Source organism: Vombatus ursinus, unplaced genomic scaffold (genome assembly GCF_900497805.2).
Source record: "Vombatus ursinus unplaced genomic scaffold, bare-nosed wombat genome assembly UNPS02014813.1, whole genome shotgun sequence".
In the NCBI taxonomy this organism is placed as follows: Eukaryota; Metazoa; Chordata; class Mammalia; order Diprotodontia; family Vombatidae; genus Vombatus; species Vombatus ursinus.
In genome coordinates this window covers 35,671,503-35,691,070 of record NW_020954591.1, presented here as the reverse complement: position 1 = coordinate 35,691,070, position 19,568 = coordinate 35,671,503, and the positions used below count along the sequence as shown (strand labels likewise).

General features: G+C 43.4%; 1 protein-coding gene across 4 annotated transcripts in view; it reads left to right on the top strand.

Annotated features, from left to right (window-relative positions):
• LOC114054443 (glucose-6-phosphate exchanger SLC37A2-like) overlaps nt 1-19,568 on the top strand; it is a 42,928-nt gene that overhangs the window by 17,006 nt on the left and 6,354 nt on the right. Inside the window, exons 2-19 of one of the 4 annotated variants that reach the window (XM_027877617.1) lie at nt 3,159-3,240; nt 4,136-4,220; nt 5,903-5,981; nt 6,528-6,663; nt 6,977-7,053; nt 7,483-7,649; nt 8,715-8,752; nt 9,164-9,313; nt 9,498-9,588; nt 10,901-10,963; nt 11,295-11,380; nt 11,898-11,946; nt 12,245-12,318; nt 12,787-12,865; nt 13,082-13,179; nt 13,568-13,632; nt 13,943-13,998; nt 15,185-15,870. In XM_027877617.1, coding sequence (XP_027733418.1) covers nt 3,159-3,240; nt 4,136-4,220; nt 5,903-5,981; nt 6,528-6,663; nt 6,977-7,053; nt 7,483-7,649; nt 8,715-8,752; nt 9,164-9,313; nt 9,498-9,588; nt 10,901-10,963; nt 11,295-11,380; nt 11,898-11,946; nt 12,245-12,318; nt 12,787-12,865; nt 13,082-13,179; nt 13,568-13,632; nt 13,943-13,973 — 1,450 coding nt within the window. In that variant the 3' untranslated portion in view covers nt 13,974-13,998; nt 15,185-15,870. Of the gene's footprint in view, nt 1-3,158; nt 3,241-4,135; nt 4,221-5,902; nt 5,982-6,527; nt 6,664-6,976; nt 7,054-7,482; nt 7,650-8,714; nt 8,753-9,163; nt 9,314-9,497; nt 9,589-10,900; nt 10,964-11,294; nt 11,381-11,897; nt 11,947-12,244; nt 12,319-12,786; nt 12,866-13,081; nt 13,180-13,567; nt 13,633-13,942; nt 13,999-15,184; nt 15,871-19,568 lie in introns of those variants that run through there. The other 3 variants (XM_027877618.1, XM_027877616.1, XM_027877619.1) reach the window with 3 other exon arrangements.

Sequence of the window (19,568 nt, the reverse complement as noted above, 5' to 3'; positions counted from 1 at the left end):
GGGCACCTACTTTGTTTTCAGATCTTTGTTACATCAAAAAGTGCTGTTATAAATAGTTTTATACATATGGTTCCTTTCCCTGTATCTTGATTTCTTTGGTGATAATAGGCCTACTAGTAGGGGTATTGCTAATGCAAAGGGTATACATGATTTCAATTCCTTATATTTTAGAAATGAGACATTTATCAGAGAAACTTACTGCAAAGATTTTTTTCCTTAATTAACTATTTCCCTTCTAATTTTAGTTGCATTGGATTTCTTTGTCTAGGCCTAATTTTTTGAAGGAAATTAATAAACTGGAGAGTGTCCAGACTAGGACAACCAGGATGGTGAAAGGCCTTGAGCTCATGTTATATAAGAATCAGTTAAATGAACTTGGGACCCTTAGCCGTGAGAAGAGACAACCTCAGGTATTTGAAGCATGTGGAAAAGGGATCAGAAATTCAATCAATGAACATTTACATGTTAGGCACTTTATTCTGTGGATACAAAGAATAAACAGAAATAGTCCCTGCCCTCTAGGAATGTATATTGTAATGGAGCTGGGGTAAGATGGGAAAGAACATGTCAATAATTATACACATAAAAAATATATACTGAGTATCTGGAAGGTAATCTTGGAAAAAAAGGCACTAGTAGCTTGGGGCTACCAAGAAAGACTTCCAATAGAAGCTAGGATTCGAAAGAAAGCCAAGAAATTTAAGAAACTGGCTCAATCCAGTTTTGTCTGGTCAAGGTTATACCCAAGTCTGCCTAGTATCAGTAGAAGCACCCGATAATGAACACTGCTGTCACAAAATGAAACTATACAAAATTATTGCTTGTTTATGGGGAGAAGGACCTTGGTGACTGGGAGGGTGATAGAGCCATGAACAGAAAGCGCAAACTTAGGGAGAAAGGCAGGTTTTTTTGTGGGGGGAGGAGGGGGAAGATAAAATGTTCAGTTTTGGATCCACTGAATTTGAGGTGCCAGAGCTATATATAGGTAGAGATGATGGTAATAACCCACATTTACAAAGTCTTATAGAGTTTACCAAGTGCTTTCTTCACAACAACCCTGTGGGATAGGTAGTACAAGACTGTTATCTCCATTTTATAGTTGAAGAAACTGAGGTTCAAGCAGGTAAGTACCTTGCCCATGGTCACACAACTACTGAGTGTTGGAGGCAAGATTCAAACCCAAATCATTTCTGCTTCTAAGTCCAGAGATTTCCCCATCGTGTCCCAAATTTTTCCAAGGATTTCCTCCCCCTCCTTAGATTCTTAAGGTAGTTGTGGTCATGACCTTTGCTCTCCTTGGCCCCTTTTTTTTATCTTAGTTTGGTTCCTTGAGGCTGAGCGCTGTCACTTCCTTCCCCTCCTCAGTGTACACTAATTGCATATGCTGGGCACTGTACTGAGAGACAGGGATGCAAAGAGGCTTCCAGAGTACATCCAGTATCTAGTACATCCAGAGTATAAAAGAGCATTCCTGCGCTGGAGGGGCTTATAATTGAGTGGAGAAAAGAAAGGTGCAAGTAGGTATTTGAGAAGTACCAGATGAATGAAATTGACAATAAATGCTATTGGAACTTCAGGAGAGGAAAGAATTGCTGAGGGAAAGCTTCATGTAGAAGGTGGGACTTAAGCTAGGTCTTCATCTTATGTCAATAACAATAATAATATTAATAATGATGATAATAAACATCTCTATTGTTGCAATTGCTTTAAAGTTTACAAAGTACTTTCCTCCTAGGTTTGAGGTAGATACAGTATGAGATCTCATTTTACAGATGAGGAAACTGAGGTGTGGAGACTTGCATGATTGATTGCCTATTTAAGAACCATTGAAAATTGTTTTGTTTTTGAGATGGTTATTTGTACATAGTAGTGTGTTATACTTTGACCACAGTGTGCAGATGGTTTGGAGGGGTTAAGGCTGGGACTAAAACATCAGCTAGGAGACTATTTTAGGAGATTAACTTAGATTAGTGACTGACACATAGTAAAGGCTGAATAAATGCTTTGTCTGTCTATGTAGTATAAGCATGAAATAATGAAGGCCTGGCACCCCAAGCAGTAACACAGGCTTTTTTGAGATACTTTTTTCCTTCCTTCAAGTTGGGAGTTCACTATTTCTGATAATTTTGGGGGAAATGAGCCCTGTTTTGTTGCAAGGGTCTTCTCTGTGGCAGGGTAAAACTTAGGGGCTCCCTGCTGGTTTTCATATAATTATAGAAGGGACCGCAAGAGGACATCTCTTTCCTCCCATACTTTACTCACTTCAGAGAAGGCTTTTTATAAAGCTTGTTGTTACTTCTTCTTCCCTCCTGTGTAGCATTCCTGTCTTTGAGAATGATCCTTCTCTTGGAGCAGTGTTCCTTTTTGAGGGCAGACCCTCTAACAAAAGGTAGAAGCAACCTGTCCACAGCTTCTCCTCTGCCCTCCCTGCCAGGAAAGCAGACAATGACTCAGACCCAGGGACCTGAATTCCACTCCTTGAGACCCCGACATGGAGCAGGAGGGTAACAGTGGAAACTTTGATGTACATCTTACAGCTAGAAGAAATTCATTCTATCTCCATGTCTCTGGAGGGAAGTCTTTGCTTAACATTCTGGGAGTGTTCTTTCTTTATCCCCAGGACTAGACTACAAAATGGGCCCAAATCTGCTTTTCTAAGCTGCTCCCATAAAGGTGGACCCAGGTTCTTTCCTCTATTTTAAAAAAAGAAAAAGAGACAATAGAAGGGAGATAGAGTAGAGTATGGGCAGGAAGGATTCTTGGTCCATGGCGATAATAACAAGTCAGCCCTGCTGAGAGGTATTGTATAATTTGGGGATGGAGCAGTAGTTGGGAGCCTCATTGGCTATTATCATCCCTCTCCACCTGCCTAACTCTTGAGTCCCGCTTCTGGGTATAGGAATGAACATTGTCTCCTCTCTTGCCTTTTTGAATTCCAGCTCAGTATTCCTAGATCTTTTGATTTGCTTCTGTGAATTTCTAGACCAAGTAGTTCTTTACCAAGCTCTTTCTGAGGAATCATGTTACAAACCCAAGGATATGACTAGGGAATGGAATTGTATGTATCATGAATCCTGGCCTTGTGGATCCTGGTAGATTGGTGCTGCCAACTACAATTGCTTCCTGTTGACTAAGATGCCTTTCCCATTCTGTTTCAGGTACCGGGGCCTTATTCTGCTGCTCACCTTTCTCATTTACACCTGTTACCACATGTCTAGGAAGCCAATCAGTGTTGTCAAGGTGAGGCCAGGGAAAAGCCAGGGTAAGAGCTAGAGTGACTTGTGGGAGGAAGCAGTCCTATGCTGGGAACACCCTTGGCTAGCAGGATGTGCTCTCAGAGTCCTAAAAGACAGGTTCTTACACATTCTCAGGTGTCTGGCACGTGTTTTCTCCTCCCATTCTCCTTGAGAAGGGAATTAGCTCCCCCCACTTCACCCTCCAGCTCCCCTTGCCTCACTTTTCATTTGCACATACTTTGCATGAGGTATCAGCCAAGAAGTACAGGCACAAGAGACCAGGAAGCCTTGTGAGGCTTTGGGAGCAGAGAGGGGCAGTATATATATATATATATGTGTGTGTGTGTATATATATATATATATATATGTGTGTGTATGTATTTTTTTGGTCTCCAAATCAAGTAAAGGCATTTATTGTGGATAACACACATACTAACACCAAACAGGCTCCTCCACCCTCTTAAGGGAGACCCCAACTTAAGGGGGCCAGCTCTTTAAGAGAGACAGCTCCATGGGGAAATGGCTGTTTCAGAGAGCTTCAGAGCTCCTTAAGGGAGATACCCCTGTTAAGGGGGACATCCATTAGCCAAGAGAGGCTAGGGATTCTTGTACAGGAAAACCTATCATGGATGGGGAGATGAGGTAATCAAGGACAGAAAGGTGAGGTAATCAGGGACACATAGACAAGGGAGTGGAGTTAGTTCAGAGTTTTGTGCATATCTAGACACATCATTATTCCATTGTTCACCCCATTGGGCAGTATGTTTTGAGTAGGAGTTAGGTTAGAGAATCTGACTGGGTGGGATTGGATCTTGGGGATGATGAAGGCTCAGGGTTCTGTTGCAGCTGGGCCTCTCTGTCAGTGGGATGACTCTTAGGCTAATCCTTTGCTTCCTCAGAGTCAGCTGCATCGAAACTGTTCAGAGCTAGAAAGGCCCGACAACAACTCCAACAGCACCACATGGTGTTACTGGGCTCCATTTGGTAAGAGCCTGGCCGCATCTTTCCACTCTTCTTTTTCTGCCCTCTACCCTTAATACTTGCCCAAACTCTGCCTTGAGTAAGAGGAGTGGATGGGCTTTGTGACGACTAGTGAAAAACTGATCCCTTGGAAAGATATAGGATTGAGATTTAGTACTTTGTCCTGTACCTATCCAATGCACTTATCAAGTAATAAAAGTTTTTATCTGTGTTTTTGTCTTATGCCTCTATTAAATAAATGTTAAGAGGACAAGGATGTGTCTTATCTCAACTTTGTGTGTTTCCCAGCACCTACCATTGTGTCCTATATGTATGTATGTATGTATGTATGTATGTATGTATGTATGTAGTACGCATTGTTTAAGTCACCAGTGATTGCTTGCCATATCTTATTATATTTTCCCAATCCTCATCCTTTTTGACCTTTCTGCAGCATGATACTGTTGCTCTCTCTTCTCTGGGTTATGATACTCCTCTTTCTTGGTTTTCTTCCCACTTGTATGAGTACTCCTCAGTCTCCTTTGCTGGCTTATCACCCACGATGTGCCCCCTAACTGTGGGTATTCTGGGCTCTCTTGTCATTTTGTACTATATTGTCTTGGCAACCTCACTAGCTCATATAGATTTAATTACTATCTCTATGCTCATGACTCTAGGACCTATGTCCAGGCCTAGTCTCTCCTCTGATCTCTAGTCTTGCATCACAGACATTTCTAACTGGATGTCTTGTAGCTATTTCAAAATCAAATTATTCAAAATAGAACTCATTCTTTTTCCCTTAACACCTCCTACCCTCCTGCCATTTTTGTCAAGGTCACCACCATCCTTCTCATCTTCTAAATTTGCAACCTCAGTGTCATTTGTAACACCTCACTCTCATTCCTACATAGCCACTCATTTACCAAATCTTTGACATATATCACCTTCTTGCTCACAAAGCCACCCCAATTGTTTAAGCCCTCATTACTTCTTTTCTGAACTACTACAGTAATCATCTGTTTGGTCTCCTGGCCTCAGGTACCATTTCTGTCCAATCCGTCCTTCACACAATTGCCAAACTTGTTTTTGTAAAGGGCAGGCATGACCATGTCACTTCCCTACTCAATAAACTCCAGTAATTCCCTATTTGCTCCAGGATCAAATGTAAATTCGCCTGCTTGGCATTTAAAGCCCTTCACAATCTTGCCCTGACTTAACTTTACAGCTTTATTAGGTATTCCTTACTTTGTGAACACTGTAGTGCAGCTAAGTTGACTTTCTAGCTGTTCCTCTTTCAAGATACTTCACCTTCCATCTCTTCACCTACACCCATGAGTGAAGTGCATATCCTCCTCACCATCATTTCTCAGAATTGCTAATTTTCTTTAAGACCCAAATGAAGTGCCACTTTCAACAGTAGACTTTTCCTGACCCTCTCTCTAGTTACTAGTGCTTTCTTGTCAAAATCACCTTGTATCCATTTTGTGTGTGTGTGTGTGTGTGTGTGTCTTTGTCTCTAAGGATAGAATATAAGTTCCTTGAAGGCAAGGATTTAAGTCTTTGCCTAGACCTATATGAATCTGGCATATACACTTAATAAGTGTTTGATTAATAAATTGGGTGGTGGTGGTAGCTGGGAGAGTTGAGAAAGGCTGCCCATCCTGTGGCAGTCTGATTGAGGAGGCATCTTTTTCATTTGTTTCCAGATCAGGACAACTACTCACAACTGCTGGGGGGTGTGGACGATGCTTTTCTGATTGCCTATGCTGTTGGCATGTTCATCAGGTATTAAGGGAGAGACAGAGCCATCCCTAGCATAGAGTAAATCAGGATAATTTTTCTTGACTTAAGTATCTTTGTCAGTACTAGTACATTTATTTAAGGACATGCCAGCAAGATGGGTAAGGAGGTGTCTCAGCTAATGCAGAGACCAAATACATACAAATCAACCCTTACTATTCCCCACAGACAAAATCCCCTAGACATAGGGTTCTTCCTTACTTTCTCCCCGCTGGCTGCCTATTTATAACTTGTTTTCCCTTTTAAGGCTGCCTTTGATCAGTGATTTTTAATCTCTAGGCCCCTTTGCCACCTCAGACTGCCCCCCTTTCTGATTTATGGGTTGCCCTTGATTAATCATTTTTCATCTGGATAAAAGTGTTGAGGGGAGCCCCTCTTTTGTTACAATCTAGACCTCCAAATTCCTTAGGAAACATTTACCTTAATGGTAGGTGGAGGTGGGGAGGAGACCAGGTATGAGTTCTGGCTTGGGTGGCAGGTCTGGGCTATGACTGGAATATTTTTTGAGATTAAATGATTGATTTTCTTCAGTGGAATTTTTGGGGAGAGACTTCCACTCCGCTATTACCTGTTTGCTGGAATGCTGCTGAGTGGGATTTTCACTTCGCTCTTTGGCCTGGGTTATTATTGGAACATTCACCAACTGTGGTACTATGTGCTTGTCCAGGTACAGGTTCCCTTCCCTTTTTCAGATTTATTTTCCTGCCCCAATTCTTCCTCCATCCCTGCTCCCATTCCTCTAAATCCAACCTGTCTTCTCTGCTCTTTAATCACTAGTTGGGAGGACATGGGACCAGAAGGGCATTTTGTTTTGTTTTTGTTTGTTTTTAGCTCTGTGAAGGGTTTGTGTGTGGTCTTTGAGTAGTATGGGCAGAGCTTCATTCCCAACTTCTTGCTCCCCTCCCTGCTTTTCAACTCCAGACCCTTGAAGTTAATCTGTGCCCATCATTCATGTTCCCTTAACTCTTCTCTTTCTGTAGATCTTTAATGGACTGGCACAGACCACAGGCTGGCCATCGGTGGTGACCTGTATTGGTAACTGGTTTGGGAAGGGAAAGTGAGTATAGGCATGGGGGGGGGGAGAAGGGGAGAAGGGAGGGAGGAATAGGAATTGGAGGGTGCTTAGAAGAAGAAGAAGAGAGAGAATACCCCAAGCTGTGGGTATGGATTTCACTGGTGGAAGATTTCACTGGTGAAGGGTGATGGAGTAATTGCATTTGGGACTCCAAAGAAGTGGGACTAAGTAGAGAGAGAACTCATCTGGAAGGTGTTAAGATCCCTCCATTCTCTTCCTATCTGACCAGGTGACATAGATCAGTTCCCTTCCTTGCTAACAGCCTCAGTTGCCCCTTAGGTGATGAGGTGCTTTGAGCTCATCAGATGAGATATACCTCATGAAATTCTCGATTAGCTCCTTGACCTAGGGCTAGGCTGCTAACCTTTCTACCTCCTTTCTCCTCCTCCATCTTCCTCCTTCCATCTCTAGGCGTGGATTTATCATGGGTATCTGGAACTCCCACACATCTGTGGGCAACATACTGGGCTCCCTGATTGCAGGTATCTGGGTGGATTCAGCTTGGGGCCTGTCCTTCATCGTGCCTGGTATTGTCATCGCTGTCATGGGCCTCATCAGCTTCTTCTTCCTTGTTGAGTGTGAGTGGAGAACTAGCTCCTGGGCCTTCTCCTTTCCCAGGATTCTCTAATGAGCATCACACTAAATTTTTGTTTTTCTAGCCTGAAGGTTTTCCCATACTTAAGGGGCTAAGAAAAAGAGATAACTAATGTTAGTCACATTTGTGTAACACTTTTAAGTTTATAGTGTTTTCCTCATAGCCATTCTGTGAGGTACGTGATATGCTAGCATTATCTCAGTTTTATAGATGATAACACCAAGACTTTTTTTAGTCTTTTATCATTGGTCATAAATAAGTGACAGTGACAAGATTTGAAACTGAGGTCTCTTAGCTTTAAATTCATCAGCTTTGTGAGCATCAAATGAGACAATGGATACATAAAGCACTTTGCAAATGTTTAAGTGCTAGAGAAATAAGAACTGTTATTATTTCAAGGTGTAGCAATTGGCAATGCTTTGCTTTATGGGGCTTTTTCCTTTTTAAAACACTTTCACATTCATTATTTCATCTGATTCTTATAAGCAGTCTTCTGATGTGGGTAGGGAAGTCAGTACTATCTCCACTTAGAGGTAAGAAATTAATACCAAAAGATGAAATGATTTGCTTAAAAGTCACGCAACCGGCTAGAGATAATTGGGATTAGAATCCAAGTCTCCTGCCTCCCAAGTAGCTAAGTGGTGCAGTGGATAAAGCATGGGACCTTGAGTCAGAAAGACTTAAATTCAGATCCAATCTTAGACACTTACTAGCTGTGGGACCCTGGACAACCCTGTTTGCCCCAGTTTCTTTATCTGTAAAATGATCTGGAGAAGGAAATGGCAAACCACTCTAGTACCTTTACTAAGAAAACCCTGAATGGGGTCACAAAGAGTCAGACACAACTGAATTGACAGAATAACAACTCCTGCCTCCCAATTCCTTTCCTTTAAGTTCTGTTTTTCTTTTCCTCCTCCTTATAACTGAAGGGTAGAGCCCCCAAATTCTGAACTGGTTTGAGCTCAGTAATAGGGAATGAAGGGATGAGGATGTTCAGGAACGATAGGGCCTGGCCTTCTATGACTCTGATCCCCACCTTTCCTTTCAGACCCTGAAGATGTGGACTGTACCCCACCGCAGCACCATGTGAGTATGACCCCTTCCAGAAGAAGTTGAAAGGTGATGCTGTTCTCCTTATCCCTTTCTATTTTTGGTTTCCAGAGATTTAGTTGCTAGAAGCAGCAGGCTAGGAGGAAAGAGATGTTGGGAAACCAACCAGTTACTAAACAGACCTGATTAATCCCTACCTCTCACTTCCTACTTCACACCTAAATCTCCATCAGAGTCAGGGCCAGCCATAGCTGATCAGTTAGTTCTGTAGGAAGGTCTGTATATAACCATGAATTTAAGCCTCTGACCTTAGGGTCTATTCCTTTCAGTCAGGGATGCCCCACACCCCTCAGGTAATGGTGAGTAAACCTGGATTTCCATTCTGTGGGAGGGGGAGTGCCAGAATCTCATTCCCTACATTAAAGAATTTCTCCCCACTATGTTCAGAATGGACCTGTTGAAGACCTGGGTACATCTGTGGATTCAGTGGCTGGGCATTGCTCTGAGAGAGACAGTGGAACTGAAGGTGCTGGATGTTCCAAGGAATCAAATGAAAAGCTTGAGGCCATCAGCTTCCTAGGGGCACTCAGGATCCCGGTGAGTAAGGGGGGATTGGCAGGGGTAGGGGTGGTGAAGGAGTGGACTAGTGCTTGAGTGGTGATTCCAGAGATTTCTTTCTGTAAGGGTTGAGCAGAACAGGGTGCCCTAGAGCTGGTGCCTTGAGAGCAGTAATGAGGGAGTCCCTTGGCACTATCTCCATTGTCCCTTTATTTTCCTCCAGGGTGTAGTGGAGTTCTCCTTGTGTCTGCTGTTTGCCAAGCTGGTCAGTTATACCTTCTTATTTTGGTTGCCCCTCTACATTGTTAATGTGGGTAAGTGCACGTGCTAGGTGGAGAAAGTGGGGAGATGGGTAAGGGGGGGGAAGAAGGAGAGAAGTTGTTAAAGAGTATTTGGAAGCCTGAGGTGGGAATGGGGGTGGATGGCTCAGAGTAAAGGATTACCCAAGCACTCTGCATGTGGTTCAGGTCTGGGAACACAATTTTTGTGGAATCTGTCTTGTGAGAAAAGCAAGAGGCTTAGAAATTGGATGCTGGGGCATTTAGGCACCCCCCTATACCTCCAGATCCATAGAGTGCAGACATCTTCCATCATATCATATTCCATCTTTTGAGAAAAAATTGGAGATTACATAATGAATCATGTCCTACATTTTCCTTTCCTTCTGTTCCCTGTTCAGACTTGTTACCTTTTGTCCTCATAGCCCGACAAGAACTCACTTGAAGGCTACCTGACTCTAAGTTGGGTGGTGAAATAGAGGCTTTGGGGGCAAGGCCTACAGTCACCTTGTTATAATCAACCACTAGAGCAGTTTATAGCTTTCTCTGCCAAAGAGAGAATTCATCAACACTGAGAGGATCATTGTATTCTGTTCCAGGGCTGGCTCTGCTCTGGCACATTGTCACAAACCTGGGCATACAGTAGACACTTCTCTCTGTTGGCCGGCTGGGCTCAAGATCTGGTGCTCAGTGGCTGTTTACAGCTAGGAGCTATACCTCTTTGGGAACCTCCCTTGCTCCTTTCCCTCCAACATGCATAGAACAAGATATCACTTCCCCTAATTAACTAAGAGTACACTGTCAGTCTTTGTTGGGTGTGTCTTAAAGTAAAAACTGCAGTAAGGCACATCTTTCTCCATCCTTCATCCACAGCTCCCAAGACCCTTTGAGCTCCCAGTACCTTTGACTACCTTCTCCTCCCTCTTCTAGCCACTCTAGGGATGGTGACTCCAAATCCCCTCAGGTCCCCTGTAAGCCATTCTCTACTCCTACCCTAGAATCCAAGCTCCTCCTTACCTGCCTTTTCTGTTTTCAGCAACAATCCCTGTTTTGACATCTCTGACTCTTACAAAGCTGCTTTTTTTAAATACAATCTAGCATCTTGAGCAGTGCATTGTGGGAATTAGTCATGATAAACCTTGAGTTTAGTTTATCCCAAAGTTCATGTAAGAGGCTTTCTTCAAAGACAGTTGCAGAATTACATGGGTGCTGCTCCTCAGATGCCCTGTGAATCATTCCCTTATTTGTTCTTTGCTTCCAAGTTATGCATTTTAGTCAGGTTGTTGTGTTACTATTAAGCTTTTGGTCAGATTTTTTCTCATTTCTTACCCTTTTGTTTTCTCCACAGCTCATTTTGGATCCAAGGAAGCTGGGGATCTTTCTACTCTCTTTGATGTTGGTGGCATAATAGGTCAGGCTCTCTGTGCTTGTTTTTCCCGGAGGGCTGAGTCTTTTCCCATGAATAGAGAGTAGAGTAGTATAGGGGAGGGGAAGGGAGTACATGGTCAATTAATTTGGTCAAGTAGAATTAGAGGAGAGGACATATGTTTCTAGGGATTTCTGCCTGGCCAAGCAGCTTTTGGGAAAACATGTTCGTCCTCATACTTGTTTTTTCATTTACAAGGGGGTATGTGGGGAAGGGTGGAATGGAGAGATGCCTTTGTCCACATCCTAGTCTCTAGGCTGTGGTAATGTAAGGGGGTCAAATGCAGTGGGTGGTAAGGTGGGGGTATGTGTTACAGGTGGCATCCTTGCAGGGATCATCTCTGACTATACCAATGGCAGGGCCACTACCTGCTGTGTCATGCTGATTGTAGCTGCCCCTCTGGTTAGTCTCTATCATTTGGGAGGGGATGGTTGGATGACTACTTGGGGAATGTCTGCAGGGAATAAATAGTTAGTTTAACAGCAAGAGGGCTGGCATAGTAGAAAGAGAAACATGTGGAGAGCTTGGGGAACTGTCTAGCTTAGGAAAAAGAGTGTTGTTTTTGTGCGTGGTGGGGGTAGGGAAGGGGAACAGGTTATTGTGGAAAAGAGGAAGGCCAGCTGTTCTATTTTGCCACTTAATTCAGGCAAAGAGGGAATTTGGGCTTATATTGTAATGGGAAAGTGAGGTGAGATATGAACTTTTAGATAGGGAGACTTAAGAATTCATAGCTACATCAGAATCTGTTCTTGGGGACAGAGATCCCTATCATTCTTAGGAGGGGTAGACAAGATGACCAGGGATTCCAGGATAGAAAAGGGTAATGCCAAGATCTATGGACCACAGTCCATATGAAAACCTAATGAAGGTAATAACCTTTTCATCCCACACCCTTTCTTCTTCCTTCTTCCTCTACCAGCTATTCCTGTACAACTCTGTTGGCCAGAATGGGATCAGCAGTTCTATAGGTGAGGCTGCAACTTGTGTTCTTCTGCATTTCCGTGAACATCCATGGAAGTGGGCCAGGGAGGGAGAGGTTTGGTGCTCTGAGTATTTGAGTACGTAGGAGTGGACTGGAGGTGGGGTGGAAGGAGGGAATAGGAAACCAATTAAGTGCATAGGAATTTGCTGGGGGTGGAGAAGGAAGGAGGACTAGGAATCCAATTCCTGTGGGGAACAGTTCTTAAAGACTAGGAGAATTTTGGAGAGCTTCCCAGCTTTAGCCTCTGGTGGGGATGACCACTATCTTTGTTTCTACCTTCCTAGTGATGCTGATTATCTGTGGGGCTTTGGTCAATGGGCCCTACGCTCTCATCACCACTGCTGTCTCAGCTGACTTGGTAAGCTCAGGGCATCCAGGAAATGGCATTGTACTTCCTGACTTAGCACAACTCATGGTGTCCCATGCCATGGAGGGTCCCAGTTCCCATGGAGGGTCCCAGTTCCCATGAAGTCTACCTGATTAGGGGAGGGAATTGTTTGCAAGATTTGGGTGTCTCTCTTCTGGTGTCATGTCCATTCCCTCCCCCTTTACTCAATGCTAGACAGGTCAGTGTGTTGTCTGGGGAACATTTTCCCTTCTGAATAAACTTTGTGTTCCTTTTCTCTTTCCCAAGTCAGGCATCTCCCCAAAACCAGCATCAAATTTGCTAGGAGCTGTGTGTCCTTTTGCCAAAACTGAGGCGATCGCTAAGCCAGAGGCTGATGCTCTCCCTGGTGAATTTGGCTGCACTGTGGGTCTGGCTAAATAGTAGAGATGCAAGTTGCTTGTGAAGGACCTCTGATTCTACTCTCTCTTGCCTCCCCAGGGTACACACAAGAGTCTGAGGGGCAATGCAAAGGCACTTTCCACTGTGACAGCCATTATTGATGGGACTGGCTCCATAGGTCAGTGTGCTCTGGCTGCGTCCTTGTCCTTCCGACTCCTTATCCCAGGCAGTTGGGCCCTGATCTCTTCCATTGCACTGACTGGCAGCCTGAGGATAGGATGGGCTAGAGGAGCAGCTGAGTTGTGGGGAGAATGTTACAGCAGAGAAGACTAGACCAACATGAGGTCAGGACCATCTTGCTTTGCTCCTCACACTGTCTGTGTTCTCCCTCCAGGTGCTGCTTTGGGACCTCTGCTAGCTGGACTCATCTCTCCTACAGGCTGGAACAACGTCTTCTATATGCTTATCTCTTCAGATGTCTTGGCTTGCCTGGTAAATATCTGTTTTGGGTCAAGAGTGGGTATGGGGAAAGGGGCACATGGTCCCAACCCAATGTTATGGCACCCTTGCTTGGCTGTTTAGCAGGGACTCTTCAGGGAAGGAATTGGCACAAGGAAATCTTGGACAGTACAGAAGTGGCTGTACTTCGTGGGGTTTTTTGTATCTTTTCTGGATAGCTGAGAGCTATATTAGGTTCCTTATATAATCCACCACCCAAGGTTACTATCTTTCCACCCTATAATTAAGCAACAAATATTTATGGAATGTGTACCATGTGGAAGGCACTGCTAGACCCTATCCTATCTCTTTACCCCAGACCGCTACAATGGCTGGTATCTCTTGCTCCATACTTCCCCAACTATTTTCCTCTTCCCTACAGTTCCTCTCTCGCTTGGTGTACAAAGAGATCCAGGCCTGGAAGGGAAGCATGAACAGAAACAGAGGGTGAGTTCTCCTGAGATCTAAGGTCCTTGAACTGGAGGGCTTGCTTGGGCACTCAATTTTAGGGGTTCTCCCAAACCCTACATTTCCTGGTAATCATAGTCTACCCCTGGGTACTGCTGGAGAACCAGAGACTAATCTCTGACTTTTAAAAACTACCACGAGGCTTGCTTGAGCCCCAACTCCCTGAAAATTCTTAACCTGGACTCCATGGAACCTAGTCCGAAGCCTCCAGCCTTCATGCTTCTTGCCTTCCCTCCCAACACCTTGCTAACTGTTACTAACATCCATTGTCTTCCATATGTCTTCATAGCTCTTGCCTGGCCCTAACCCACCCGAGGTAGTGTCCGGTGGGCTGTGGTTTGTATTGTGAGTATGTTCCCTTAGTCCCATGACTGATTTACAATCGGAACCAGGACTGCATGCCAACTCTCCTCACCAGTGTGATTTTTCTTGCTTGCTTCTAAAGGGGTCAGCTCCAAGGACTTGTGATTTAAACAGAATGTAATGTGCATGGGGGTTTTCTTAGGAAGTGCAGAACCTGGACAGAGGCCTCTGCCTTCTTTGGGGAGGATCAGACCTTAGGGGTATTTTCCTAGAGTCTTTGGGGATGGGGGGGTAAGGTTTGGAGTAAAGACTCCCCTCTTTGCAGGCATTATGCCACTGCCATGAGGTTCACAGTCCAAGATTATCTGATACCTCAGCTCGTGGGGTGAAGAAAACAATGAAACTGAATTCTAATCAAGTCCAATGGAGATACCTGGCCTGGTTCTCCCTCTGCTTTTTGTTGATGGGCAGTGGGGGTTTCGGGGAGAAGAAAGGGAGGGAGGAAATGGGATGGCATGGGCAGAAGATGGGGAAAACAAAGGGGCTGGTCAGAGGTTGGGACTGTGTTAGTGGTGGTAGGGATAACCCTTTCTATGGCCCCCTGAGCTTCCCTCATGGGCCTGGTTTTCTTGCTTGCAGGGATCTGGATGATGCTTTGAACCTAAATGCTTTGACTAGATGGGTGAAGGCCAGGGAGTTTCTTTTTGCATTTCATGGGAAGCCTGGGAAACTCTGTTCTAGTGCTGCTTATCTAGGAAAAGGTTATTAGGAGAGCTCTTTCCCTTCAGGGAACTGATCGCCATGTGGGTGTGAAAGATGGGGCATTTGGGGACTAGATAGGGAGCCATGCTACTTTCTAAAGAGGGAGCTAGGCAACATTTAAGACTGGAGCAATTTATGAATCAGTACCCCTCTCATTAGAGTGCCATTTTGACACAAAGTGGGATGGGATAAGGGGAAGGACATTCAGAAGAAGTGCTGAAAAAAGAAGGGGAATCAGGTGGCTCTACCCTAACTGGTTCCCTGTAGAAACTTGTTTCCAGCTCTGATCTACTTTCTTTAGAGTAGAAGGGAGATTTATAGCTCCTACCCCCACACTATTTATAAACAGAATAAGGTAGAACTTGAGGGTGGCTATTGAGATCTAGTGTTCTAAGGAGGTACAAGAGTTTGCCTGGTCCTCTCATCTCTGTCTTAGTTCCCTAACCTGAATCTCTCTTCCTTCTAGATATAAAGAGATATGAGGCCCCCATCTGAAGTATAGGAGCCAAGGATCTCTCCTGGATCCCCGGAAAACTCCCCACTGGAGACACCTACAGACATAAACAGACATTTGGGGTAGCCAGAGCTGCCTAGCCCCAGGCCAGCCCAGGGACCTGCCATAGGACCTGATAGAATTTCCAGGGGAAAGAGGTTAAACAGCCTCAGGGAATCATAGATTAAAGAAAACAACACATTTTGGGCAGGGAGTGTGTTGTAAGCAGCACATGCAATAGTAGGGCTGGAGCTAAGGTGGCATCCCAATCACAAGAAAAGAAAGGCATGGCCTATCCTAGGGTCTAGTTTCTTTGCTGAATTGGATGACTCTTAAATTTTAAGTGCCAAGATAGAAGGTAAGGATTCTGTGGGGACAAAACACAAATAATAAGTCATACTCTCCTCTCCCCATTACCATTATATTTGAACTGAATTTGTAATCAATTGTTCCCCTCTGTAACAGAGGTGCCTTACCATGTTTTGAGGTGAATAGCTGCAGAGTTTGGGGTCTACCCTCTGTTTCCCTGCTCTATGACCTTCATATCTCTGTAGTCCCAACTTTAATTTTTCCCTCTCTTTGCCCTCCCCTGCCAACTCTGCCTATGTCTACAAATGACAGCTCAATTTCTCCATTCTTGATTAAAATTTTAACATAAACCTTTGTATTGATAGATGATGGATTTTGTCAGCTGTTGTGGGTGTGATTGAAAAGAGCTGGTTTTGTGTGTGTGAATGTGTGTGACATGTCTTTTTATCTTAATTTGGTTATATTTTGGGGACCCTACCACATGTTCAGTACTGAGGTGGGTAATGTTCAAGATACAGAAGTATAATAGTCTTTCCTCAAAAAACTTAAAATATAGTTGGGAAGATAAGACACATTGATTTATATGGCAATGCCAATAATCATGGGTACAAACAACAACTCATTTACTCCTCTGTGGTTCTTGCTTGTAGAGATGTTAAGTGCTATTTGTGACTACCTCTTTGCCTTAATATGCCTGCTTTTACTTAGAGAACTCAGTTCTATAAATAACTACACTCAGTTTATTGTTGCTGTTTTGCCAGCGTGGTCTGGTGACTGCTGTGGTCCCCTGGCTGTTTGGAGCAATGCTATGTTACTTAAAGCCATGCTTCATCATCCTTATAAGCTGTTCTTTGTTTGTTACGGTCACCATAAATCTAGGATTTGGGTTACTGTTGTTATGCTATCCATTCTGCACCTAAGTCCAATTGTTTTTATAACCTTCACTTCAAGTTGCATTCTAAGACTGCGTAATTGGTGACGTTAGGGTTAGTTTGCCATTAATTTTCAATAGGATTCATAAAGGATGTTGAGGGCACTTTCAAGAAACCTCTGTCTTCTGGCATATGGCATCTATGGCAGCTTGGTTTCACAGCCTTGTACTAGTTGAGCTTGATGCCTCATATCACAGTCTGACTGGGCATAAATTGTTTGGAAAGTGAGTTAGTACCTCACGTCTTTCCCTCTACCTTGTGTTCCCCAAACAAGTACGTTCATGTTTTAGAAAGTGGCTAAAAAGATGACTGTTTATCAAAGTTTATTCTGGCCATGAGGACAACAGAAACAAATAAGGGTCGTCAGAAAGGACTTAAGAGGAATCTATTCAGTTAAATTTAGTACTTCCTATCCACAACTTTACGCCCTGACTCTTAATATCCACTGCTCATTGATATGGGGTTCATTTTAGCAGTTCCAATATCCTCTTTGGCCACTAGATGGTGATACCACCCCATGGTAGAACACCATGGCGCCCAGAGCCGAAATAGAGGCATCCCTGGAGTTTGTCAGCACTAAGAGGAAGAGATCTATCTCTCAATCTGCAGAGGAGACTTGGGAATTCAGGAATACTGTGTGTATTTCCTACTATCCATGGTTCCTTTTTTGACTTGTTTTATGACTGCCTTATTCTTTTAACTTGTTAATTTGCATTGGCCCCTAATGCAATAATTTAGTTTTCTCTCTAGTCACGTTTCTGGAGAATGGTTGTTAAGTGGCACTTGTTCAGAGATTTGAGAGCTGTTCTAAGATGGATTACCACCACCAGAAAACAAAAATTCCCTAAACTGAACTATCTCCTAAATATCTAGGCTATTAAGACAAATAATTTATTGCCTGATGTATATTAGGAACTGAAGAATACAAAAAAGTATTAGGGTGTGTTCCTTGTTCTTACTGACTTCACAATTTGATTCAAGAGACCCGATATGTATAAAGAGCTAAATAACAATAATACCAGAGCTGTTAAAATGGAGTTATTAACTCCCAATGAGTAGTATAAACAAAAATACTTGAGTTTGGAGAATGAAATAAATACAGCTAAAACAGTTAAGGAGGACTTTATGGAAGCAGTGGGACTTAAGCATGGCCTTGAAGGATATGTAGTATTTGGATAGGCAGGAAGATAGTATGATAAAAGGTTGAAGGTCACTTGTGTTTTAGGAAAAGCAAAAAAACCACAATGTTTTTAAGGAAAACCACATGATATGTTTTGTTGTTGTTCAGTTGTGTTTGACTCTTTGTGACCCGATTTGAGGTTTTCTTGGCAAAGATACTGGAGTGGTTTGCCATTTCCTTCTCTGGCTCATTTTACAGATGAGGAACTGATGCAAACAGGGTTAAGTGACTTACCCAGGGTCACACAGCCAGGGAATGTCTTGAGGCCAGATTTGAACTCAGGAAGACGAGTCTTCCTGACTCCCGGCCCAGCACTACATCCACTGTGCCACCTAGCTGCCCAATGTGATGTGTGTAAGGGTTACTGAATACATTAGATTGTTTAGAGAAGTGGTGATTAGGTCAGGAAAGTATGGGATCAGATTGTGGATGTCAGGTAAAGAAATATGAACTTTATTCTATAGGGGTCATCAAAGACTATTGAATAAGGGAGATGACAGATTAATCTGATGGTGTGTAGGATCAGAGATAGAAGAAGTAAGGCATGGCGGCAGTAGAAAAGAGATAATATATGAGAGTTAGGAGGAAAAGAAACAGAGTAGTATGTCTCCCATATTATATTGTCTAAGTTGTATGGATTCACTTCTTTGAAACATTTCTGCTCTTTCCATTTGATTTCCACAAACCCAATCCTACTATCAGGGACACCCAGGTGGCGCAGTGGATAGAGTGCTGGGCCTGGAGTCAGGAAGACTTATCTTCCTGAATTCAAATCTGGTCTCAAGTACTTGCTGGCTAAGTGACCCTGAACAAGTCACTTAATCCTGTTTGCCTCAGTTTCCTCATCTGTAAAATATGCCAGAGAAAGAAATGGTAAACTCCAGTATCTTTGCCAAGAAAACCCCAAATGGGATCATGAAGAGCTGGACACAACTGAAAAATTACTCAACAAATTCTACTATCATGTCCTAATCATGTTATCTGGACTAGTCTAAAAGCCTTTTTGCCTCTACTCTTGCTGTCTTGTGCATCCTGATTTACTAAGAAGTCTTGTTCATAACTTTTTCCGTATTCCAGATTCAGGTCAAGAGTTTAACCAGGCTGAGGCTCTCTGCTACCCCATAAATTGGGCATACTTAGAAAATTGCTATAAGTAGGCTGAACCAGGAATCAGGGATACTCTTCCATGTGTTTGGCTATGAAGTCTGTTAAGAATTAACCCTGGTACTTTTTCATCTCACCATGGGAAAAGTGTCCAATTGAGAGAAGTTATGTTTATGTATTTCTAAGGGTCTTGGGGAGCCCAGCCCTGGGATAAGGTTTCCTACAGTGATTTCCCTCAGTCCCCAAGATTCCTGCTGCACTTCTGCCTTGGGCACTGTATGTTCACCAGAGGCCTGGAGTCAAGCCTTCTCTCTGGGCCTCAGCACACACACGGGGCTAATGCAGGAGCATTACGTTAATTAGTTATTCATTTAATTTAACTTCACATTTGGTCTCAATTAAGCCTAAAGTGTTCCTCCTTAAAGATGCTACAATAGCACTTGTAATTAAAAAGCAATAACTCTTTGCATTTCTCCTTTTTAGAGACCCATTGGGAGGCTTGCAGAGTGGGGGGAGGAAGATAGCAATAAGAGGGAAGAAGGAAGCAGTGGTTAAGAACTCAGCATTGTTAGGAGACAGACACGGTTGACTGAGACATAGAAGTTAGGGAAAGTAGACAGGTTAAGTCCTAGGGCATGATGGTCTTGCTAAAGTTGCTGATGTTGGCTTTGAGAGATGGGTAATGAATGGTCCTAGAAAATGGAAGGTATAGCTCTGGTAGAAAAGGAAAAGGGGGGGGGGACCATTATATCATAATTATGAATACTTACTATGACAGGATACCAACTGAATACGGACATAGTAAAACAAATCAAAATGTCAAAAGTTAAAA